A 27,999-nucleotide genomic window follows, 5' to 3' on the forward strand; every position below is an offset into this window, starting at 1 on the left:
AAAAAACAAAAAAAAAACAAAAACAAATGTAAAAATGTATATATGACTTTTTTTTAATTTTCTAAAGCTACACATATTATTGTGTCCTTATATAATAGTACTATGTCAAAAATCAATAATGATTTTTTTTTTTTTTTTAAATAACAAAGAGAAAAATATGACCAAAAAACTCAACTAAAACAACATTTTGGATTTCTCCTTTCACACAACGTAATATTATAATGCTGTTTTAAACAACAGTTTGTACACATGTTAACCTACAGAAAAAATAATTTTTCTAATTCTTAACTAAAAATAAAAAATAAAAATATTACACTTGCAAATATCTCAAGTTCTAAAAGACGTTCGCGGATCATTTCGTATGGCGACAAATATGCAAATAAACAAAATAATACATAATTATTATATATGTATTATTATTATACGGTCTTTGGTGTGGTGCGCAAACTCAAAGTGATTAAAAGAAACACGCCGTCAATTATATGTATTATATATGAATAGATATAATGTTAACCATTATGACGAAAAAAGGTGTGCGTACCGTTAGGCGCCTTAGATACCTATATAATATTATACCTATAGTTTTTAACCCCACTAAAGTGAGCAAAAAAAAAAAAAGAAACAACGTGTAAAGGTAAATAAGATAAAGTGCAATGTGCCCGACAGGTGCAATAAAATCTCGGAATAGATCAAATTTACACGACACCGTTTGTAACGGTTGGACATTTTTTTTTTTATATATAATTACATTAATGGATAAAACGAAAACAACACCGACGGAAACGAGATTAACGAATACTACTTAGGTCTATGATCCCAAAAACAAGAGTCGTTATAGATTGAATATGTTATTAACAAAGAGTTTAAATTCAAAATATGTAGACTGCAATTATTTCTAATAGTTGACCAACATCCAATGCAGACGACCGATTTGAACGGCTCAGCAAATAATTTCCGTCTCGTCTTCGATGACTTCATCGCCACGATTGAAGATATATCGGGTAGGTACATTTACATTTTATCATTATGCTAATATTAGTTTACACAATCTCGCTAAAATGCTTGTGCTGCAGAGAGACGGTATACTCGACGATGGCTAAAGTCCGCTTGTCTTCGGGTGACTTGCATGACGCCTGTAATTCAAAAACCGATTGTACAATATTCTCTGAGTAACGTATTTGAATACCGTAAGTATGTAGGTACTAAGCACATAAATTTAGACGAAGAAAACATGCTATTACTATCGTACACAAAAATAAGATACACGACGATTGTTAATCAATACAAAAACTTTTTTTTCTATTTTGCAAAAACTAACCTAATACCTAGTATTTAATAATTATCAATTATGATAATAAAATATTACGTTTATACATGCATAACATTGTATGCATTGGCAAAATTGTCATCGATTCATTTTAAAAGTAAATATTTTTTGATAATATAAAATAAATATTATATTATCTATTGTTAAATATTTAAGTTTTTTTTCAAACTATATCTCACACAATAACACAGTTTTAACTGACCAAAAATATCATAATATTGAACATTAGTGGTAAGTCACATAAAACTACGCGCACGGGCACGTAGCGCGATCTGGGTGTTCGCCTCAACCGATTTGGGTAAAAACGACTATTCGGCGAACAACTTTCATCAACTTTTGTCTCGATTCTGGCAGACATCGTACTTAAATACTAGTCGCGAACGCCAGACCAATGTCTTCACGAACGCTATGGCCGGTCAATCCTTTATTGCGTCCCGCCAAACACCGTTAGATATGATTTCATTTATACAAAACTAGGTTAAAACGTCGTTAAAAATTAATTTCGTTAAAATTTCTTTTTTTCCGATACGTAAATTGTATATTATATTATTATAATATATTTATCAACCATCGTATTATCTACTATAATTACTAATTCAAAAATGTAATACGTATAAAATTATACTTCTACAGTAGATCAATTTAAACATTTTTTCAATAACATTTACATGTTCAGTATATTTTTCATATTTCTAGTGTATGAAAATAATACAATGCATATAATAATATGATTAGAACCTTTTTAATGAAGATAATTATTTCAGATTACAATAATGCGTAGGTAATATTTTTTTAATTTTTAATTTTTATTTTGTGAAGCAATAATACAGAAAAAAAGTTATGAATACCTAGTAATTAATTTTCCCGGCCTCAAGACATTGATATTATGTTCTCATTGTATACAATTTTAGTGCGGTCTTACATATTATTTTATATATTGACAAATTAAGACTTAATGTGTTATGGAATTATATTATATTATATATTACCTTCAACCGTTCGTAAGGCCATGGTTTGTACCGGACGATTACGGTTACCGATTCCGAGTCTTCGGAAACGGAATACTTGTCTGTCTGCCATTCGTAAGACGTGTCCGACGGATTCCATCGGGTGCCGTTTGCCGCCCACAGACTGGTGTACGGGTCCGACGGACAAGTCGTCGACACGGACATGCTTGTCAGACAACCGTTCAAGCTGCCTTTGCTTATGCTGAAACGAGTTGGCACAAACTGTCATTAGTAATTAAATATTACGTATTTGTATACGACACAAGTAAAGTATAACCTCATAAAAATAGTGTCAGTGACTTTGATAGTTCGATTCAGTGATGGTATTTGATGTTAAGTTAGTTATACTCGTAGTTGGAACTTTAATTACATTAATAATATATAGTATAAATTTAAATGATTTAAAAATATATTAAAATATACTTAGTAATAAATACTATCTACTCGAATGGTATTCGAGAATCTACTGTTCATGTCAATCATTATATAATGATTTATCAATGAATTCAAAAGTAACACATTACAGTGACCTACTCAAGGACTAGATGAGCTTGACTAAATTTATAGCAGAGCTATTTGATACCTACTTGCCCACTTTGTTTTCCTGTAATAATGAATTTATTTTAATTTAATTTTTTTTTTATGCTATAGCACTTAGACGTCTATAAGATTATATTTAAAAGAATTAAAAATGTTATACCATTTAAGAAGGAATGTCTGTGTGTGGTGATATGCATTTTTTATTTTCAAACAAGAATCACTTATTTTTTACGAATTACACGAGTAATTTTTGAACTGTTTAACTTTTCTATGGATTACAAATATTTCTACATGATCATTCTTAGATTAAGTAATTTTGTTTTTGTATTAAATGTGGTAAGTACCTACTATTAAAAAGAGCTACACGAATACAACTATAAATAAATACATACATATATATTTTTTTTGGTATGATAGCTGTTGTTATAATATAAATTATAATACAACAACAACATATTTGTCATCAGTAAAAATAAAAACAAAATATCAACTTCAAAATAGTAATTAGGAGTGTATAATATGAGACGCATATTATTAGCGAACACGAAACTAGAATTTTTTTTTTTTACCAAAATTTGTATTGTTTTTAGGATGCAGCCGCATAATTGTATAGCCGTAATATGTATGCGCCAAAATGCAGTGTTTTCCGTTTTTCCGTAAGATCGCGAATAAAAAACGGAGTCATTTACACTACGATTTAGATTGGTATATATATATATATATAGGTACCTACGTAATGATGTAAGTAATATTATTTATATTTATTTCACTTGCCGATAAGACACGCTGATAAAATAGTCAGTAAATTGTTTGGTGACCGGAAGTTGGAACCCGTACACAAAAAGCGACTTGTCGCTACATTGTTGGAGCAGTTCCGACCGACCGCATTCGTCCGTTACGTTGGTCTCTGGCGTGAAGTTGCTGTAACTTCCATATACGCTGATCGTAACATCCTTGTATACGATGTCTAAACAAAGAGTATATTTCAATTGATTAAAAGTTAAAACGGTCCAGTGCAGTCCGAAAAACGACTGTATGTCAGTAAGTATATTTATCATAACGTTATAACACTCAAAAAGGTTTCCTCGCCACCTCCCGTGTACAACTCACGAAGACTTTTTTGAAAACAGATTTAACAAAGGAACTATTGTATTTCGTAAATTACTATTATCCAAACCAACAACAATATTATTTTTCAATCTCTACTCCAGAAATTTGCAACTCTGCAGTGGTTTTAATATTAAGTATTTAACAACCGTATTTTAAAAAATTAAATCAATCTCATTTCTCGTGAGTCGTGACTTTATACAATATTTATGTATATTTAATATTTATACTATAAAATAGTGTTGGGAAAAAGTATAATTAATTCATTAAGACAGTGCTTCGTCTGTGATCGGTTTTATGTACTTGCACGCGTGTGATTGTTCAATGTTCATTAACATCTCATTAATTCTACAATGGATTTATATTTTATTTTTTTGCTAATTTTCGTAAATTATAATAGTTTTTGCACAGCCACTGTGGATAAAATAGTAATTTAAAATAGTTAGGTACTCATTTGTTGACAAAAAAAAATATTTTATCTTTTAGTAATTTATATTCTTGTCGACCGAAAGTTAGTGACTAGTTTTAAGAAGGGTTGTTGGGGGGAGAGCCCCTTGCGGGTTTGTTTTCTACAAAAATTTTCTGAACATTTTCCCAAAATATACTATTGTATTAGTGTACTAGTATATACCATTGCTCTATAGCTATCTATTAAGTATACTTATAGGTAAGGTAATCAACTTATTGTTTTAAATTATTAATAACGTCGTATTCTAAATACTTCTAATGATGTGATAAGATATAATTTAATTAGATAACAAAAATATACGTACCCGCTACCCGATCGATTTTGACGATAAAATTAATGAACTCGTCCATGTTTTTGTTCTCTTCCTTTTTTCTTTCTGCGATTTTATTCATTTTCATTTTGATCTTGTCATACTATGATAAATAAAAAAACACGTTTTCATCATCTAGCTTATATTCATTCTAAATATGTCAGATGTTTATGATAGGTAGACATCGGGGAAACCCATACAATAATTATTTATTCTCAAATCAGATTGATTTAAAATATTTATAACATAATACAGAGGTTCCCAACGTTTTTTGATTCACGGCACCCTAAGTCATTTTCTAAAAATCCGGAGGCATCCTATTGACGACTTCGGTTTTATTTAACAGTGCATAAGTATAAACAAAAGTAATAAGATGTAGGTATAATATACTACTCGTAAATACAAATATTATATTTTATAAAACAAATTATTACATTGAAAATTAATTTTATACTTTTATTTTTAATTATTATTGCATAAATAATATAATAAAAAATACATTTCAAATAATTTCGCGGAACCCTAAATAAAGTTTAGTTTCCGGTTGGGAATCTCTGACATAATATATATTATAGACTATAGAGTATTGTTTCAGCAATGAATAGTTATTGGCCATTGTCGAACATAGTGGGCGACTACATATATAATGTTAGGTAAATGGGGCTGAATAAATTTGGCAGTCAGCTATCTAGACATTTTATAAAATGTTCACCTATGTCATAAGCCCTATGGCGTTAACTTTTAATCTCTAAAATAGATATTATCATACTTCACAATTTCTGCTATTGGTTACAAGTCGCCTGAATCGCATACAAGTCAAATGTTTGTCTTTGTCGAAAAACCCGTCTATTTCAAATGGTAATTGACCAGTGTCTTTCGGCTGTACACTTTCGTGTGCCTGTATCGCATTTACATTAAACGACTTGACGATACTGTTGAATATATAATATTAATTTAATTTATAATTATTTTATTATATTAATATTGTAATTAAATATAGCGTTATGTATAAAAGAAATAAAATAATGAAAATACGTAAAAATCGAGTACTCACAGTTCATGTTCACTTGTGAATGTTATTTGATTTCTGTAGTGGTGTTCCATGAAAAATAGCCCAGTTATAAAAATCAAACTGAAAACGAAAGTATTATGAATTAGCAATACTATTGCAGACTAGATAATTTATGTATTGATATTAAACCAAATGTTTGCTTACCAACACGCGATAACAACAGTTAGAGATATAATGGAAATTTGCACAAATTTCCCACAGTTAACGTCACTCGAACTCGTTGGTTTTAACAGTTTACGTTTTTCTACGGTCTCATCGTAATCGTTGTGCTTGCTAGAGTAGGTTGTGGCTAAAATAGAAACAAATAATAAAATAAAATATCAAATACAATATGTACAGCGCATTACACAAATTACTGTGTTTCTTCGTGAATACAACTTTTATTCAATATTCCAATCACTATGATGCACGCGATTGTATGTGCCATGTTTACATATTCTTATATTATGAATAAATATAAGCAAAGAACATTTATTTTAATTCTTAATCAATATAAAAACTAAATACGCCTGTTGTTAATTATGAACATTATAATATTATGTTATTTAACTGCCATGGAAAAATAAAGGATTAATGATTTTTATTTTTAATAGGTTTTACTGTAATTATACTTCTGTATGATATGAAATTAAATAAAAAATAAATACATTTTTAAATTATTTAAGTAATATGTTTTTCATAAACGTAATTTATAATATTTATATTTACATGAAAATCTGAAAATAAGGACACATTAAATTAATATTAACTAGGTTAATAATAAGTATCTAATAAGTAATAACTATTAGTCGACAATTTAATTAAAATAAATTACACTGTGGTTATCGTAGTTTTTATTTGAAAAAATTTATTTCATTATGAATCTTGGTATTATATTTTGTCATAATTGGTCAATTAGTAAAAATTTTAAAACGTGTTAACAATAACAACAACCCCATACCCAGCTAGTATGGAAACTTGCAAAAAAAAAAAAAATAAACAAATAGAGAAAGAGGTACTTTTAGCATACTGAAATTTAGATATAGGTATTTATAATTTGAACTCATTTCAATTACCTTAAACACATTAAATCATAAACAAAAATTGTCTAAAAACATGCTTCGAAGTGCGCACTTTGGGTTTAAAAAAAAACAAGTGACGATTGGATAAGTCTCTATCTGGTCTTCAATCGTGATGAACTGATCGATACTTACTGGATAAATCCGATAACGCTATGTCTGGATGATGGTTTGCCAACAGTAAACAACGCTTGTGATCTTGTTCCAGCTCACTGATCCTAGCTTCCAAGTGGGTGGTGATCTTGCTCAGCTCTTTTACGGCTCCGACGTTTTCCATGAAGATCCGATCCTGCACGTGAAAATGAAATGTGTTATATTATATAATTTACCATCCTTCACCTCCTTGATATATTGTGTTGAATATTATATATAAGCGAATTATATAGGTCCAGTGACATTCCCATAAATTGTTTTAAAATTATAATAAGTAGTCAAGTCCTTGACCATGGATATTCAACATTTTACTGATGATTATTAGGTGAAGGGGTTAGGACTACGAATAAAATCAAACTTAAATAAATATAATAAATAATTTAATTTAATAAATTTTTCTATTAAATATGTACGAAATTTGTAAAAAATGAAAGAGTTATTTATGTTACAGAGTATATGTTCATCGAAGTAACCACAATATATTATATCATATTATTTCCATTGCAGTAACAACTTCTAAGTCAACCCACACAAACGAGATTCCAACTTTACCATCAAATCAATCAAAAAGACCATTAGCCATTAGGACCCGCTCCGTGTTTATTAATATTTTTTTTTTATTCGCAAATCACTGAGTGTGTAGTACCAACGAAAAATATACTTACTATTCCCAACACTACGTTTTCGATGATTTTAATTAGAGCTTTCATCTATTATTTAAAAAAGTATCTTTAGTTTTACTTTTGATTTTTGACCTACCTACCTAGTAACTGTGTTGAACTCCATAACAATTTAAAAATCTTTAAACATTTGTAAAAATGAGTTACAAAGAAATTATAAAAAATTTAACATAATAATATTATTTTATTATTCATTAATGAAACACATTTTTATTCAATCGTCAGTATAAATTGTTACTAGTAAATAAATTTCCAGTATAACAATAGTATTTTAAAATATAGTGAATAATAACGATTATTATGAAAAAAGCTTTGAATTTTAATATAAAAACAATTTTAATTAAAAAATTTTTCAAATTAATAGTATAGCTTTTAAATTTTATTTCTGTTTTTTCCCCGACAGAAGTAGGTAGTACAACTGTACTTATGGACAAAAAACTAAAGAACTTATATCGCTCATAATGCTATGCGGTTACTCAATGGAAACACTACTGACATCTAACGATAATGTAATTAAATTGACCAAACGTACTTTGTTGACGACCAAAAAGTCGTCGTACACAATTCCGTTGGGCAGTGCTATGCCTCCGGCGTTGGTGACGGCTTCTGGCAGAACGGCTTGCACTTCCTGCGCTATGATCCCGGTGTCACCTTCCTTCAGAGACAAACCGAACAATGATGAAAATTCCGGCTTGTAGTTGAAATGGACCACGTTTATTTTTTGCACGTTCCGCAATTGCTCGCTCGTATCACACTATTTGAAAAAAAAGAACATATAAACATGATTACAAATCGGATCTACAATTGTAATTCTTAGGTAACAATCTGTATTTACGTAGGTAAACACGGTATATTAATTTCTAATTATCTACGACACATTTTGTGAGAACGTTTCGTATTGCATGTATCGTGTTTTTTTTCTGATTTTAATTTTAAAACGAGTAACCTACATGCCTATAATTTAGAATTATTTTAGTACGTATAACTCATTTTAAAATAAAAATATGAAAAGATATACTCAACACTCAATTGTGATTTATTTCTCCTGTACAAAACCGATAATAAGTACATTTTATTTAATATTAACTACAAATCAACTGGAGTGAAAATCCAGTACTTTTTATAATACGTGTATTCGACAGAGACAACATATTATACCGAAACAATGTTCTTTTAACTGAGTGTATTATTCGTTTCATTAAGTACTCTATGATGATTAAAATTATGTTAAATAGGTATTTACTTTTATACTTATAATTCTTTATATTACATATTCTCGTATAGTATTTTAACACTTTTTAACTATTGGCAGTTTTTTATGGCACAAAAACATTTTAGAGCATACTTTAATATTACATAACAAATCCTAAAATATGTTAAAAATTATTCGACGAATTTCATATTGATAAATACGTATTATTTTTAGTTTAGATTATAACTTGAACATCAAAATATTTAATCTTAAATTATTCATGAAAAAATAATAGGTATCAATCAAGTATGTACGGAGTATCAATAAATTTTAAAAAAACTCTTCAAAGGTTATTTACCGAACATCCGTTGTCTGACTATATTTTGAGATATATTTTTTACGCATCTATGTAAAATGTCGCACATAAATGTCGAAACCATTAAATGAAATTAATCTTTTCATGAAATGTTTTCATTTTGTAAAATTGAAATAATTTTATAATACTTCATAAAATCCAAAATCATTTTAAATGATTTATATACATTTTTCATAAAATTGTCATTCCAGCATAATAATAATAATATCGAATAATGTCGAATCTTTTTTTTAACATTTCCGTTATCCACATGGTGTAACTACGATTGGTCATAACACTATTATCTTACTTAAATAAAAATAAAAACATATAGGTATTTATAATTAATTCAGCTAACAATCGCTTAAATTTTAGTTATTTAAAAGTTAAAAATATTTACTATTAAGTATAAACTTAATTTTAAATAAATATAATTTAAATGTATCGGTTAATAATATTAAATATTATTTCATAAATACTTTTTATTATTAATAATAATATTGGCGTTTATTTTAATAAATGTTTTATTATTCAATATACAAGTCATGACGTGGATGACGAAATTTTAATAACAGTTATACGATGTCAAGTTAAAGTAACCATTTTATAAAAAATATTAGTATTTCACAAATGTTGAAAAAGCCGTTTTCATTCTATGAAATTAAGAAATTTCAATAAAAATATTGATTTTATGAAGTGGCTACCTAACATACCTATACTATCATAACATCACAGGATCTGAGACTAATTATACTCAATATTATGAGTTAAAATTATAAATATTATTTTCCTAAAATTTTATATTATTCTTTTAAACACATTTAATATACAATAGTTTCCCTCTCCACTTAGGTATTTTCAGTAACGCATACTCATGGTGTCCTCCCTGTCTCGCCATACCTATTATACTTAATTAAATAGACACTCTGCGTTCCTTCAGTCTCTGCACATTTATTGTGTTATTCACTAATCCACTTAGAAAATGGAATACAAATTATTATCAAAACTGCCAGAAATATTTACAAATTGTTGGACAGTGGTTGCTGTAAATAGTTGAATACATAAATCACATTATTTATACTCATACTATTATAGCAGTACCTATACTGTAGTATCATACTATAATTTACTAACTATGTTTGATCGAGACCTTACTCCCAAAAAACATTGAAACGCTATAAGCTTCTATTTGGTTTGAAACTCACTTTTTGTATATGTTGTTTGATCCTGATGTCGGATGGTTGAATTATGTGTCCTGTAAGCTTGACGTTTCCATGCACGACCAGCGCCTCGTCCGGCCGGTCCGTGTTGATACCCACCTTGCCGGTGTGCACAATCGACTCTGGTGTGGTACCCCGTTGCCAGCACAGTTCCGCGTCGCTCTCGAACTGGCCCGGATTCGAAGCCTTTGGTGATAGAAAAAAAACAAAAAAAACAATGCCACTGGCCGCCGTATACATTTCGAAAAGCCATTTCCCGTTACGACGGGTCGTAGGCAACATATAATATTATAATCAGTCTAGCATAATTACTTGGATTACCCTGACAATTATCCGTTCGGACGCGTACGAGACGATCGGATAGTCGTGGTCGTTGATGCAGTGCGCGTGCAGGCCCACCACCAGGTAAAAATACCTCTGGTCCGGGTTTGGCTTTCCTTTTTTCCTCATGTTGTTGCATGTGGTCTCGCTGAAATGCAACCGGCCCACTGTTACCTTGGAAACTTGTTCTTCGCGCAAGTCCAGCCTATATAATAAACACATAAAAATCAGTAACTCGAATAGGTTTAACAATATATTAGCCTACCAGTTACCATTGTATGATGTTAATAATATGGTTAATGCAAGGAGGCTTCTAAAAACAATTTAAAAAGTCTCTTGGGAAATATTCCAGAAATAAACGAAAAATATTTACAAATTAATATAATCTATTATTTATTATTATTTCTTTTATCTTTTATTTTAATTATTGAGTAGTGCGTAGAGCAAAATATTTATTATATAAAATCTGTAGAATATTTTAATATTGTCTATCTAATCATTTTCGTTTAATATAGAAGACTGACGTGGTTATAATTTAGTCGATTCACGTGGTACGTGTAAACATTATTATTAGACTATTATTTATAACTTATAAGTTACATAGTACAAATATACTACTATTACTATATAATATTACTTCTATGAAATCAGACTAATTTCAACACACTCTCATTGGCCATTACAAATATGAAAGACTATTTGCTACTAAGTTTTCGGATTAAACTGATTTGAATTTTATAATTTTATTTCAGCTATCTTTAACAATATAAAGTGATCGTTGTAAATATAACGCAAAGATACTGTAATAGTAGTTTAAGTTAGCCTATAACCTATATAATTATAATTCGAATATCTTCTTGGTTTTTTTTATACTTAATAATTTACTCAACTTATCATTTGCGTATATAAAATAATTAAAATATTAGAATATTAATAGTTGTTTATACTTACAAGACTGGATGAAAAGCTTTTTTACTTCTGTCACTCTGAGACTGTTCTACTTTAATTGTTTGACCAGGTGATTCGACCTTAACACCATAAAAGTGTAAATGAAAACTGCCAACTTTATGAATTCCTTCTGTAGTTCTAACGAACTGTGCATCGCCTTGGAGTTGTGTATGACATGTAATCTGAACAGTAAATTTATGTTTTGGCTTAAAACTGTTACTAAAAACTCTTTAAAATATAATATTTACCTGAAAATGGTTTTTCTTTTGACAAACAAATGCGTCGTCGACGTTTGAAAAATTAAAGCCTTTATCTGCGTCCACTCTATAATGTGGTACTGGCCTAAAATATATTTTTTAATATATATACTTAATAAGTAATTAGGGTTATGGTAAACTATTCTGATTTTTAAAACTAGTAAACTCTCCCAATGGTAGCATCACCCAGTTCAACATTATGTTTATTTTAAGGAAAAATGTTAACTTTCCCGAGTTGTTTAAAATGTACAGCTACTCGTGTGACACTAGTATAGTAGAAAATGACTGAGTTATATTTAAATAAATAAATTTTCATAGAACTAAATTAAATTGGGAATATTTATGTATATTCACATCTCATTAGATGCAATAATGACTCTATATAACAAAAAATTGGAAACTTTTACTTCGTACTTATTATGCAGACTAATTCACTAATTGACTTTTTTTTAATAAAATTAAAATGTATATTAAATTTAAAAATATGTATATGTTTAAATTATTATAAGCAATACATTATATTGTATTAATTATGAAGTAATAAATTCTAGACCTAGGAAAATTTATAATTTTTATCCTTCAAGTAGTACTGAAGTAGACCCGGGAGAATTTACAATCAGGAAAGTTTAAAACCACTTTAGATATAATATCTTTCTTTTATTCCAATTTACAGCAATCAACAGCTCCAAAAATTCGATTCTTACACAAAAGTATTTATCGTGTATATGCTTCAATTTTTTCCATACATTGTAGGTACACGAGAAAAAACACTGAGAACTATGATATACATTTTTTTGATTTAAATTTTTTATTCTATTGATTTTTAAATTAAAAAAAAAAACACCAAAATTATGCTTTTTCTAGGATTTTTAAAATAATTTTTTAAGGTTTTTTTTTTTACTTTTAAAAAAAAGCTTTACGATGATGACACTTATGAACTTAAACAAAATAATCGACCCAGAGCATATTCCTTACAATAAAATAAAATAAATAATAATAGTTATATACGTTCTGCTTTCAAATAAAAACCTAAAATAGTTTAGCGCAAAAACGTGCAAAGTTCTCTACGGGAAATAATGGTTATTAGAGACGATTATTATTTGATGACAATCATACAAAATATTCGTTAAATATTAAATTTACGTACAGTTCCTTTAAAGAGTGATCGCATAGCGTGTTCCATGATGATTCTTGGAATGGTTGGAAACGGATACACTGAAAACTCGTGTCGTTATACAAGCCCGATTCGCAGCTATCCTGGTACGTGTAACTGTCTTCGCTACAAACCGATCTTCCCGACGGCGACACGTGAGTAATGGTTTTTTTACCACAGTTTTCTAAGCATAACGCAAACGTCTCAGTTAATATTTTTCCATGTCCTAGTCGCCGAAGTCGTCGAACGCAATGTGTAATTATTTTATCGTTTGGTTATTTACCAGTTTCTTTTTTGACGCGAACGTTGCTACCACCGGTGTTTCCTCCAATGATTTCCGCACAAAGTTTTCGCTTCTTTTCCGAGACAGTTACGTTTAACAAGTCCGTGTATTCAGGCTCGGGTATTTCTATTGCCCTCGCGTTAGGCTGCATTTGATTAAAATCTGAAACCGTCAACAACAACAACAATGAAAATATTGTAGCTAACACGTAGATACTTATTTGCCCGCACTGAGCAGCGTTAGATTGAAAACCTACTTTCAATTATATCTACAATTTAGTTGTACCAACCTAAATGTGTGACGTGAGACGATGATCCTGGTTGATTTAGCATTAACGGTTGAACGGACAACGGATGTGGGATTTTAGTGGTTACGGGTTGTTTTTGATAAAGCCCGGCTGTCCCGGTGTTCATCGGTATTTGACCTTTATTGGCCGAAATGAGACATTGCAAATTCGGCGTTCTTCGATCTAGAAATAAAAAATAAAAAATACGACAATGCTATAGAGTTTTTGGAAACGAAATTTTTACAATAGCAATCGAAACACATTAAATAAAATCGTCTGTCTTACGCGGAGATTGGCCAACGCCATCGGCCGGCGAATATGGCGGCTCGGAGTCTGGTGGACTTTCTGGTAGGTTGTGTCTACGTGAAGGCAAAATAAAAAAATAAAAGTAGTACATCTACGCGAACGCATATTATACAAATTGATCGAACCTGTTGGTGTAATTGTGTGACTTATCTTTGATCGGCTTATTAGGCAAACCGGCATTGGATAAAACAGTATTGTTGTGAAATGACAAGTCGGCGATTGGCGGTATCGACGAGTTTTTCAAGAAAAGCTGAGACGGTTCTTGTTGGTATGGCGTGTTTATTCGAACCATCACGTGATCGTTTTGGTCGACGGTTTCGTGGAAAAATCTTTGAAAACAAAAGTATAGTTATTTACGTCGGGGATGATTTACACAGTATAACTACAACAGCCTGCAGCTGATTTTTAGATTTTGAAAAACTTTACTAATCAATTATGTATATTAGTCATAATTAATTTGTATTGTTTTTGTAACGCTACTTGTGAAATGCATAATAATAATATTTTGGGTAAGAGCCAGAGATAAATCTCAACTAATTATTATTGATCGATACGTGTTAGTCGTGTATCAACTTGCTAATATTGAACTGTTATAAGTTGAATACCACGCTGATGCTAAATTATTGTTAGATATATATTTTATTACTATTATAATCAGCATTTAGTCATTCATAAATGATTAATGACAATTTGACTATTTGTTTCGATTTAAACGAATCACATATTATCATCAATTTAATTGTATTTAAATATTATTTTATTGTATCGACATAGTAGTATAATACTCATACTAAGCATTATAACATATTATTAGTATATAAATAGTATAATGTATATAATATATATCAGTATACTTACTGATTAGCTTCTGTATTGTTATTTTGAATGAACTCGTCAGTCAAATGACTGAAATCCAATGCTTCGTTATCAATACCACCTACAAAATCACTCCTATCTGTAAAAATAGAAATGTATAAATTATAAAGAGTAAACAAATAGTTATTGCTGTGCTGTATTTAGTAAGTGTCGAGTTTACCTCGGCATTGAATAATTTGCTATAATGCATATTATGTTTGATTTAAATTTAATGATAAATCATTGTACGAATATGAAAAACGATTTTGAGCGAAAACAATGTGTCAGTATATTATTATATTAAGTACTGAGTATTATTGATCACACATTTATATTTATATAATGACTCGATAGGTTGATTTTTAATTTTTTTTTTTACGAATAAACCAATTTATTATATTATTAGCTATTAAATTGTTATACATTAATTTAAAAAAAAACATCTTAAGGTCAAACATTTTAAATAGGTACTTATAAAGAATATAAAATACCCAAAATATTTTGAAAGTAACTTCATACCTCGTGATGTTTTTCTTAGATATACCTATATTATATATACATATAATGGGTAAGTATATAGGTATATATTTAAACGTGCAAGTATGTTTGAATATACCTACAATCTACATAAAATAGAATAATAATATTAATATTTTATAAAAAAAAATAAAACAAAATTTATCATTAAAAAAAAATGTTCATGGAATATATAGAAATATAAAATGTTCAGTTGTAACATAATTATTCGACACAGCCACGTTTATATGATATCATTTCAGCTGCTAGTGCCGAACTTTACAGGTAACCAATTATAAGTATAAGTAATTAAGTACCAGTTAAAGCGAATTAGCTGTCAGAAATAACTATTCAACTTTAGGAACATATTATTTGCTGTTCTAAAAGTGATAACAGACTCGAAAATATTGTTATAGGACATAAATTCATATTTATTTTTATTTTAACAAAAATAATAAAAACTTTTTTTTTAATTCATTAGAAAAACAACTGCTTCATGCTCGCCACTATTAGTAAGAACGCACACTTTATCGAAGATAATATTGAAATAAATATAACAAAATATATTTTAAATGAATACAATTTGAAGTACTTTTATCAATTAAATATAGGTACATAAATAAATTTATAGCATACTTATATAAAAACTCATTTTCTTATACACTTCTAGTTTTCTTAAATAGGTTGTAAAATAAATGTTTATTATAGTTATAATATTAAATGTGTCTACCTATATTTTAAATTGCTATAGTTTATAATATATATTTTTATAAATATTTAGTTTTAGATTCTGAATGGAGCAATAAATGTATTGACTTTACAATAGTATGTGTAGATTTTTTTTAGTGTGTTTATACCTAACACGATAAGAAGATGAAAAAATACTTCGATCTTCAACCATGATGTTTGATTTTGGATCTAGTTTGTACTTAAAAAAGGTCAAAATGAAAAAAGTACTGTATTTTTCAAAAAAATAATAAAGAAAAACAAAAATGTTTACATAAATTCCGTTTTTGACAAATAAATTTTATTATTCAGTATAACTTGAAAAAAACATTGATACTTGATATTGTTATGAAATTTACGTTATATTAAAAAAAAAAAAAATAATAATAATAATAAATAAATATTACGAAATACGTTAATGATATAAGGCATAGGCTGATAGACTGTCTCTAATTAGAATCGTTTTTCGTATACAATCATTAAACTCAAATTTAACATATCTAATACTATAACCCACTTAATATTTACTGTACAAAAAAATAGCAGTATCTACTTGGCTACCTTTTCTTTTATTTTTTAATTTTTTATTTATATGTAAGCTGTATTTGATGTATTGAATATTAAACAAATATTTTCTTATTTATAATATTAAAACTTTAGTAATGATAAGTAAAGTGGTTAAATATTAGAAGCTTATAAGTTAATAATTTCATTGAAACTTTAAACTTCTATAAATAAAACTTAAAAGTCATTATATTATAGTAAGTACTAAGTTCTAAGTACCTATTAAATATTTGTTGAATATTTGATGTTCATTAAAAATCACCTTCTATACGTGTACACTGTACATAATATATTATCTGATGGTAATTAAATTGTTATAATTAAAGTCAATATTCATTGAAAACTAATTTCTTTATCATAAATTGTTTTAGTAATTAAGTTAATAAATAATATTGTATTATTAAAATAAAATAAAATGAACTGTTGAATTTTAAACAAGTAATTTATAACAGACATAACATATTTTGTAGATATATAAACAGATAATATGACATACTTATAAGTATTATGCTCATAATATGTGATTGTAATAATCCAAATATATATAAGTGTGTGTAGTAAATAGTTATTTAGTAATTAAAAGTATTATAATATTTTATATGTGGATCAAAAATGTAGTACTCAAAATGTCTAACTATAAGTAAGATTAAAGTATTATAAATTATTATACTTAATTATAGTAAGTATATATTTTTTATATTGTACTCGCATATATTTTTTATCTAAAACCTATGACAGGTATTTATAATTAGTAATTTGGTTGGTTTAATAATTAATTATCGTTATTAAATGTGACCACTGGTTAATATCTTCAAATTGTATGATATATTATGTTATTTATTATAATATACTTATATGCCAATAATATTAGTTAATTGTTTATTTATAGTTTTAATTTACTTTTTTATTAAATTTTCCTTGTTTAATTCTTAAATATGATCTTCAGATTAAATTTATCAATTAAATATAACGACAAGATGTCATTGAAAAAATGGTCTTGAACAGTTTTGACTGCAATTTATTAAAATATTCAGAATTTAATAAATAATAATATACACTTACTATGCATGAGATGAAGTTTCCTGGGCTCATTTGAGTGTATCCTGTTTGCTCCATAATCTTTTTCCAGAGGACTTGTAATATCAGGTAAAGTTTGATTTTGTATGGCTTGGGTGCTGGACTCATTCGAGAGTATTAATATTTGACCCGAGTGCGGTCCTTGAACATTACAATTCAACAGACTTGTTTCGCTACCTAAACCTTGGTCGTCAGTGTTAGACACCAGTGTCCACGTGTACTCCATACTGTTTAAAGTTTTCAGATCACTGACCGGTTAAAACCAGAATTGAAGAGCAACAAACGAACTGGTCAACAAGCATCTGAAAAATATTCATATGGTTTTACATCGATTGCGCAAAAGAAACGACTTGAACCTTGAAAAATAACCAAATAACTATCTTTAACAATATTTTAACATGCCTATTGCCTATATACCGACTCAACCTATCTACTGATTCAAAAACCAAAATTATATCATCCGAACATATGTTAACGAAACTTATTTGATGATAATAATTCTATGAAACAATAATATTGGCAACATTTATCAATATCGAAATACAAAATGCCGATTATTCAATCTAAAATATAGGTGATACTTATTTTAAATAAATTTTTTGTTCAAAATAAGCATAATATTTTACTTGAATAATTATTATTATTTAGGTACTTTAACTAAAAATGATCATTGTTTATTTATCTATTGCATTTTTTTTTCATTTAATTGATTTGTCATTTATCTTTTCTTAGATATATTTCTTCATATTGTATTTATGATTTCACACTCACCTAATACCACACCTATTTGTTATACTTTGTAAATTTAATTAACAATAATAGTAATTATATTATTTGCCTAATTCATTAATGAAGCATTTACATAAGAAATTAGATACTTTGATATCATACAAATATAAATTTACTGAAAATATTTTAAACCATATTATATATGGTATATGTATATTTTATGTTTCTTGCGACCCATTTAAGTTTCACTTTTAAAGGTTAAAAAAACAGTATGCACAATATATTATAAAATATATAGCTTTTCCAATTTACAACAATTATATAAAATTACTTGTAATGCCAAAAGCCCATTATGCTGAGAGTCTTTTTTTTCAAAAAAAAAAAAAAGTAATAATAAATCATAATAATATAAAAATGTCTATGAAACAATAAAGGCATTATCAACAATATAGACATTTTTTGATTTAGGTATTATTTTCATTCTTATTTTCTATTAAGCATTTACGCTGATATTATTATGTGTATTAAAATTTTTTATAAGAAACTTTTATAAATGTTTGCTCTATTATTTTGCACAACTAATAAAACCTTCATAATATAGTATATTATAAGTTTTATTCCTATATTATGGACTTATAAAAGTACATACTAAAAACTTTTTTTAAATGTCTCTTAAAATTCAAAACTCGTATAAGTCAAATAAATTTGTAGCTTTGCCGTCGTTGATATATAACGATATTTACATTAACAAAAAACAATATACCCAGTTTATAATGCATTTTTAAGTTTTAAGTAAAAACTTTGTATTTAATACAATATTGTTGACTCTTTCACTGTAAAAATAACAATACTTTTAAAATATTATTATGCATAATAATTTCGATTTTCATAGTCAATTCATTTTTTTTTCTTTTTATAGGTATACGATTCAATGTAACCTAATAATTATATAATATGTATGTCAGATAATATATATTGTATTATATTATATATTTATATTTTAAAAATTGTTGAAATTTAATACTGAGTTAAAATAAAATTGATTATATCTTGATCAAACGTTTGATTTCCACCATCGAGATAAATTTTAGTTATTAAACAATTTTAACGTCATTCGAAAACTGTTAAATATTATTTGCACAATACAATTAAGTACTTACATACAACCTTCAATTTAAATTATGATTTTAAAATATTATAATCTATTATAATATTATAAAGTCACCTGTTATAACAAATATCATAATATTATTAATTTTTTACTAAATAGTAAATATATTTAAATAAATCAGACACAAAACTGTATATTAGTTATTTCACTCATTATTTGTAGTTTATTTATTATCATCATTCTCAGCTTCATTAACTAACTTTACAACTTATGATGAAAAAAATCCCTTTTATTTTGAAAAGTTGATTGCAATATTTTTTTATTTATACTTATATTTTTCAAAAAAACCATTAATAAGTTTGAGTGTTTTTTCCCGTGGATATTTTTATATTTATAGTAAAAGTAGGTAATGTACGACTGCTTTTATATTATTTTGCATTTTAAATTTAAAAATTCGAAAAAAAAATTAATTAATTTTCTCGACATAGCATTTTATGTTATAAACATATATAACTATAACTATAATACGTTATACAATTTCCCCGTATTTTTAAAAGTTTTAAAAAAATTTAATTCTTATAGAGCAATTCAATAATTAGAAAACAGTTTCTTTTAACCACTTTTTTCTTGATAACTAATTAAACGTACATTGAACAATTTAAAGACTGTTTCCAATAGACATCAGCACGCAATAACTATTGAGTAGCTTTACTTTTACCTTGTTACTTCATAGAAGTATACCTACTCAAATTCGATCAAACATTTTGCAGCTTATAATATTTATATAGTTTTTTTTTATGTATTATAATATATTATATATGTATATATGGCTAGGAAATAAGATGAAAAATATAATTCGAATAAAATAACAATAATATTTTACATTTTATACTATAAGTTAAATAATTGTATAAAGCAAATATTTATAGTATTAAAAACCCAGAGAAGACAGGAAGTCACTATGCTACATAGTGTAGTGTATTATTATGTCTCATTGTTCAGTAATTAATTTTAAATGTCTTAATAGATGTGTTAAATCTGGGTTCAATAAAAAATCTTTACAAATAAAAAACTAGGTTTAAAACTTAGGTATATTCCTAAGTAAACGCGTATATTATAATACTACATTTAAGTAGGTATTCAAAGTCAATAGGTACTAAGTACTTACTCACGTATACCCTCTAGACTCCAGAGGCTAGATAATTCAATATACAAATATACAAGACTAAAATTAAATTAAATATTTTGAAAATTATATTATTTATAGAAAATGTTCATTTAAACAATACCTACCTAGTACCTACTTAATAGAATGTTTCAACTTTCAAATTTTTACTATTAATATTTTTTAAATAACAGTATACCTTAACTAATAACTTTATTCTATTTAGAAAAAAAATCGTTAATTTCTATTTAGATATCTGTTTCATCAAAATTTTAGCATTACATTATTCGATCTCTTAAAAAATGCATGTGGTTTTACACTAAATTTATTTCTAATGATTACAACCTACCAAAAATTTTGTATTACATTTTCAAAATTTAAATCTTAAATTTAAAATGTTTATACATTTTAAACTACAAAATAGCTTGATAATTTTTGTGATCTTAATAAATTTAATATAAAGTACAGAAATTTATTATAAACCAGATATTTATGTTAATCAGTTATTGCTCTATACTTAGTAGATAAATTAATTAATAATTATCGTGAAAACGATTTATAACATTGGATACCCGTACAACTTAATGTCGGTTCGATTTATCATTAAGCTGACAGAAACTAATGCCGACAGTCCGACACAACAGTTAAACCGACATTTTAAAAAGGGAGTAGATTGTGGCCAAAAACTATAAGTGCCAATTACATAAAGGCTACCAGTTAGGCACCAAAATATCAAACACATACTTAAAATAGTTAAAATACGTTATTTATAAAATGAATAATTCAATTAAAAAAAAAAAAGGTTTTTAAGCTTAATCTATAAGCTAAGTATTTCAAGTTCATTTGTTGCCCTACGATTTATTGCGAGCCTGGTAATACCACACTAAAGCTTCATGACCTAAATGTTCTTTTGAATATTCATATGTGTGTATCGTGCACGTGTATTTACACATCAGTACATAAGTTATTGTATCAAGTTTATAAGTTATACATCGTATTTACTTCCAAGTCATTCTGATCTATATGAAATTTACTATACTACGAGTGTAGTGGTTTTCCCGTAAATAGAAATATATTCATCCATAAAAATCGTTAGAATTCGATTTTAAACAAAAAAAATCAAAATATAAAATATACTTTTAAATATATCTATATTATAACGTAGGTGTATAATAATATAATATTTTTATTTTGAATGATTCTCAAAAAGTCTAACAATTGGAAAGTCAATAATAATTTTAATTTAAAAATAATCTATACATTTAATAGAATAATTATGTGTTTATTATTTATATTTTTGTATTATATATTATTAAAATTGAATGATGAAATTACGTAAGTATAGTAAAAATTATTGTTAATATTATTTTGGTCGGGTATCGCCTACCCAAAAAAATTAAATTTATGGGATTAACACAATAGAAACCTCAAGAAACACTGTAATACATATACATATTATTAATACATTTATATTTAAGTATCATAGTACCTATAACTTGTTAAGCCGAGTCCACGCAATTTTAATGAAACGTGATTAAATAAGAATGCTGCACTGTTTAAAAATTAATAGAACAATTGATAAAAAAAAAATGTATTTATTATTTTAGTATACAATTTTGAAATAAAATGTATTAAAACATATGTATATACGTAAATACGTTTTATTAAAATGTATACAGATTTGATATTTAATATAATCTATGTACCATGTACCTACCTATTAATTATTTTAGGTATAATTGCAAGTAATTAGAGTATTAGACATTTGAATTTTGGGGAATTGAGTTACACCAAAATAATTGTTCATGCAAAACAGAATACGTCCAGAAATATTATTAATTTTAAACGATGCACTTGATACATTATAAATTTAAAAATCAAATTTCATTGCACATATTTTTTTTAATGCCTGATATGGTGTTTTTAATCTTTAGTTAGTTTCTGTAGTTAAAATGCAAAAAATTCTAATATTGATTATTTTGTAGGAATTCTTTTATATAATTTTTTAATTTTTTTGTAATTTTTAACCTATTTCTATAAATACCTACGACAAAAAAAATGTTTGTTTCTTAACATAGGCAAAACTCATTACAATTTTATTAATTTATTAATATTCTATTAGGTAGGTACCTATCTAAGTTATCAAAAATAGAAAAAATTATAAGTGCATTTTTTGAAGAAATTTAAGCCTTTATCTAATGAATGCATTTTTTTTCATTTTTTAGACAATATTATTTAGAGTCCTAATTTTAAGCATAATTAATTTCGGCGGTACTAAATGTCTTCTATGTACCTATAGCGAAAAATTGAAGAAAATACAGTGTCTGAGAGCAAGAGACTTTATTTGTTTTGAAAATCTTGAAAAAAGATAAGTAGATATTAATATTATATTATAATACCTTTATTTAAAAGCAACAGAATTCATCCGCGCAGTCGAGGCAATAATATAATAATTATTTATTGTTATCGTTCGATGATATAGGTAGTTAAATCAATCGAATTATACTCAAGTACCTACCTATATGTTATATTATAATATTATATCGTTATAGAATTACCGTTTGACCGTGAAATATACAGTATGGTTTACTCACGATTTATCATATATTATATTTTACAATATATTATGTATACACTGTACATATTGTGTGTATAGGTAAAGGTACCTATAGTATATAGGTTACATCATCCTATCGTCATGCGCTGCGGTCGGTTGGAGTAGGTACCCACTACCCGTGTATAACTGAAACGATTTCTGCTCGCGTTTTGCAACAATGACTTCCTATTCGAGAACGTGTAAAATATAAAAGCAAAAAAATAAAATAAAAAACTCTTCAACCGAACGTCATACTTATCGGATATGTCGTGTACTTTTGCCGGCGTCGCGGCGACGTGTTTTTTAGCCCGCACACGCGCGTTCGCGGCCGGGAAAATAGGTTTCACGTCGTAGTCACATTATATTATTATTCTAGCGATTCGCTTTGCGTATCCCGTCGTAATAATACATAATAATATTATTATTATATAGGTAGCGTATAGGTATAACATCATCGCCCGTTGCCATAGATGCGACCGTTTATCATCATCAATAACAAACACGTTTGGTCATTAAATGGTTCGTTGTCGTACGTACACACACACACACACACAATATGTATATTGTATATATATATATATTTATGATATTGTGTATATTGCCTACATCACGACACGACGTAAATCGTAGGCGAACAACGCACGAAACGATGATGGACAAAAAATACTACGACGACTCGAACTCTATATACTACACTGTGAATACTATTTTGTTGGTTTGATGCATAGGTAATTTATAGGCGCCTATAAAATAAATAATATGAATAAATAAAAATGAGTCCTCGGCTGGATGTTGAGAAACACGACTGTTTTGAGTAAAATAAAAATAAAAATACGATAAACTCTACAATAATATAATATAATGTGTAATCATTACACAAACAAAAGTCTTTTATCGGTTACGTTTTTTCCAAAATTTTTTACTTTATAGATGTTGCAACGTACTGGGACTTAACCATTTAAAATTTTAAATCGACGAATGAACCCGACCCGAGACAAACGGACGCGTTTCAGAAAAAATATAAATACCGCCTGCTACCTATCGAGAGCATCGACAGCTGCGATGCTCTAAGGGTTTTCGGGCTGATATTCTCCGCAAAGTACACACTTGCTTGGTGTATACACTATATTACAGCAAATCTGGACAAGGTTTATGTTTATTAACCGAGTTGTGTTAAATTGATAAAACATTTTTAAAAAAATTTAAATTAATAGTTTGTTTTTTTTTTAATCGATTCAGTTGAGTGTATATGTAACTCTAAATAGAGTATAGTATAGACAATAATTAACTTATTAACTTGTTAAGTTAATTTTATTATACTTCTTTATAAATTATAATAAATAGACATAAAACATAGTTTAAGTAAATCCCCCAGATTTGGTATCAAAAATAAGTTATTTGCATTGAACAATATTATGATTAATGGTAATTACTAATTAGAAGTAGTAAATTTAATAATTCAATTTTTTAATACCTATCTTATTATTTAACATCAATTAATTTAAATGCATGTCAAGTATCCTATACCTATTTGTATTGTTTTGAATGAAATACTCTCTGAATAGATATAGATGTCTATTTTGTATCTGTATTCAAATACAATTTTACAAGTATTTTTTTTAAAAACGCTATGACTACGTTTATAAACTAAAATGTAACTAAATAAAACAACAGCGTTGTGTTTCATTAATATCGCGTAGGCTGCAGTCGGTCGTCGGTCAAATATCTAATAGAAGATACCGATAAATATATTGTAACATGCATGTAGTATTATGTAGTTAATAGTTATCTTGTCAGCGACGTCGGCCTAAGCGTATAGGCCAAGCTATATGTTATATGTAGTTACACATAAAGTAAAAAAAAAAAAACATTCCGACGTTCTCTCACACCGCGGTTAGGGTCGGGATTCCTCGAAACAAACTTATCTCCACTCCGTCGAAATAAATGTAAAATTTTTTCTTCTATATCCCGCTGGCGAGTCCAGTTTATACCGGCCCGATCTGCAGAGTCTGCACTCTGCGCGTGCACATAAATTATTTACCGTCAAGATATTATATTTTGTGTCAAGTCGCCTGCTGCAGTGACCGAGACGACCAGAACGAAACCGGAACCCACACACACAGACACACACACACACATATTATAGGCATAGTATTAATGCACTTGTCCTTTCCATCACACCTTCTTTTATACGCATAATAATAATAGATATAATCTATACCGACCTGCAGTGGCTACGATGGGCGCGTGCGCAAGATATTGTTCGCAGCTGATGCATTCCTTCCAGATCTTTTACTATAAACTTATTATTATTTTTTTTTTTTATATAATTAAAACAAGACAACCTTAGTATCACGTTCTCTAAATTTTCGATACCGAAATAATGCCGCGTGAGGTTCATGCGCGTCAGCTAGATAATACCTATATTCTATATTATACCGTCCGATCACCGCATATTATATCGTGTAATGTTAGGTCGGTATATAAGCAGCATGGAGTAGACAAGGGGGGGCTAAAGGGGCTATAGCCTCTCCTATTGGCAATATTTTTTATATTGTTTTGAAATATTTAAATTTAAATATGGAAATTTTCTCACAAATTTGACTAATATATTTCGTGTATAATAGAATATTTGAGTTAAAAAAGTATTATTAAAAGTGTTTATTAATTTTTTTGTTGTTTTTGGTTTTCAATAACTCAAGTTAAAAGTGTTTAGCCCTCCCCATAAAAAAATCCTGGCTACGCCTCTGTATAATATAAGTAAATTATACCTACGATGTGCCCGAACACTAATTATAATAGTACAATTATTAATATCATAATATTCGATTCCAAGGACAAGTATAATATTACATATGTATGAATATCGGTATGTACGCGGCGTGTCGTCCGCGCAGCCTGCAGGATAACCGTTTCGTACGGCTCCGAAATACATCGTCGACGCATATAGTCTCTTACCGTTTGATTTTTGAAACGTCCGGTGTTCAAGTCACCGGTCCCACTACCCGGCGGACGTTCGAAATAGGAACGGCATTGTGCGCGTACGTGTGTTAGATACGTAATGATTATAACAATTTGAAAGTCCGAACTTCGTAGCGAAAGAAAAAAAATAAATATATATGTTATAAACTAAAAAATATAAGCATGTGGTTTTGAAAAAAAAAAATGTCTAAAAACCGTAAAAAACCGCGCGATTTAACGACAACGACTTATTACACATCACGCACGTAATATTAACACAATCACGACGTTTCGTTTCATTATTACAAATTATAATATTATTATACGTATATTAATGTGTGAACTATATGTATCGAATATAAAACGACGGCAGCGTCGATTGTGCAGTGATAATATGATTACATACAATAAACGCGTGTAACAATAATAATATTATATTATTATGCGATAGGTATTATGATTATTATTATTTAGATCGCGTTTGACGACAAACAGAACGTTCTGCAGTGTCGCGTCGCGTAAACACAGTGCACGCGCGTAGTTCGATAACGGTGAATCCGCCCCTATACCTGATTCGGCAGCGCATCACGACCGCGGCGGCGTCGAGCTTTCCCTATCAACCGATTTCTGTTATTTATTTATTTTCCCCCGTTTCTGCAGCAGGTTGACGACGACAACGACGATAGCATTATTATTATTATTATCACATTTTTTTTTTTTTTTAACACAAATAGGGTTATTCAAATATACATTTATGATTCGTTCGATTTCGAATAGGTACTTTGGTGGGTAATAGTTTTGATTTTTAGTCTTGGAATAATGATTACCTATATATATATACAATATAATGTGGTACATTAAATAAAATAGTAATAACTATATTTTTAATTTATCTATACATCACCTAGGTAATTATATTCTTCGCTGCTTCCCTCGGTATGCGAACATAGCATTTCTAGCCGAAATTCTACAAATGCGTTCCTTCGTACGCACATCCGCGGTTGACTGCGCAAAATTATGTTTAGCTCCTCAGCGGTCGACGATAACCACGGTGGCACAGTATCTCGTGTTGAGTACGTAAAAAGTTCTAAATAAACAGTCCCGCGGCGTTCTTAGGAAGCTAAGTGCAACACATCGAATGGTTCGTTTTTAACAATCCTATACATAACTACGCGCTGTACCTGCTCACACACTCGTGCACATTTCGATATAATTATTGTACACCCGGAAAACACTTTACGGGAGACTTACCGACCCCCTCGCCAGCTGCCATCCACCCCTCCAACAAGTCGATCGTAGTATATAACATATACGCGCGCAACCACGTACAATATATAATATTATTGTGTTTGCGTAATTTTATTACATGAGCACTACTCAATCTAATCACCTTGCGATTAAAAATCATTATTGTGACCTTGATCTTGTGAAAAATCCAAAAATGTTTTTTAATCGACGAATCATATTTTTAATAAATTGCGTATTATATCTATAGACTTTTTGTGAACTGCCGTTTTTGACGAATTCTATAGATATCGCATTAATAGGATCTGGCCATTGATTACCTATTATTACAAGGGTGGTCTAATAATGGCGTAATTGTTAAACAAAAATATCTGATGATGTTTTACTACAAAATATCATAAGTACAAGTC

General features: G+C 28.2%; 1 protein-coding gene and 1 long non-coding RNA gene across 5 annotated transcripts; one reads left to right on the forward strand and one right to left on the reverse strand.

Annotated features, from left to right (window-relative positions):
- Positions 1-26,853, reverse strand: LOC114122280 (myelin regulatory factor). 4 transcript variants are annotated; one of them, XM_050206550.1, is made up of 22 exons: positions 23,639-23,773; positions 23,454-23,569; positions 17,768-18,084; positions 14,903-14,999; positions 14,170-14,373; positions 14,024-14,097; positions 13,742-13,921; positions 13,453-13,614; positions 13,164-13,353; positions 12,008-12,101; positions 11,763-11,941; positions 10,812-11,016; positions 10,476-10,676; positions 8,256-8,477; positions 7,026-7,179; positions 5,977-6,121; positions 5,815-5,892; positions 5,530-5,692; positions 4,755-4,863; positions 3,649-3,841; positions 2,317-2,536; positions 1-1,133 (listed from the first exon to the last, which is right to left on the reverse strand). In XM_050206550.1, exons 3-22 carry the CDS (start codon positions 18,006-18,008, stop codon positions 1,041-1,043), a joined length of 3,204 nt encoding a protein of 1,067 aa, XP_050062507.1. In that variant the 5' UTR covers positions 18,009-18,084; positions 23,454-23,569; positions 23,639-23,773; the 3' UTR covers positions 1-1,040. The 4 variants fall into 4 exon arrangements, with proteins under 4 accessions (XP_050062507.1, XP_050062506.1, XP_027840688.2 ...); XM_050206549.1 differs by having other exon boundaries at positions 10,803-11,016; XM_027984887.2 differs by lacking the exons at positions 23,454-23,569; positions 23,639-23,773 and adding an exon at positions 26,342-26,853 and having other exon boundaries at positions 10,803-11,016.
- Positions 23,931-24,590, forward strand: LOC126552071 (uncharacterized). Its single transcript, XR_007605929.1, has 2 exons — positions 23,931-24,111; positions 24,314-24,590. It is a non-coding gene; the product is annotated as an uncharacterized LOC126552071 (long non-coding RNA).
- Positions 26,854-27,999: the final 1,146 nt, after the last annotated feature.

The sequence above is a fragment of the Aphis gossypii genome, chromosome X, assembly GCF_020184175.1.
Source record: "Aphis gossypii isolate Hap1 chromosome X, ASM2018417v2, whole genome shotgun sequence".
NCBI lineage: Eukaryota > Metazoa > Arthropoda > Insecta > Hemiptera > Aphididae > Aphis > Aphis gossypii.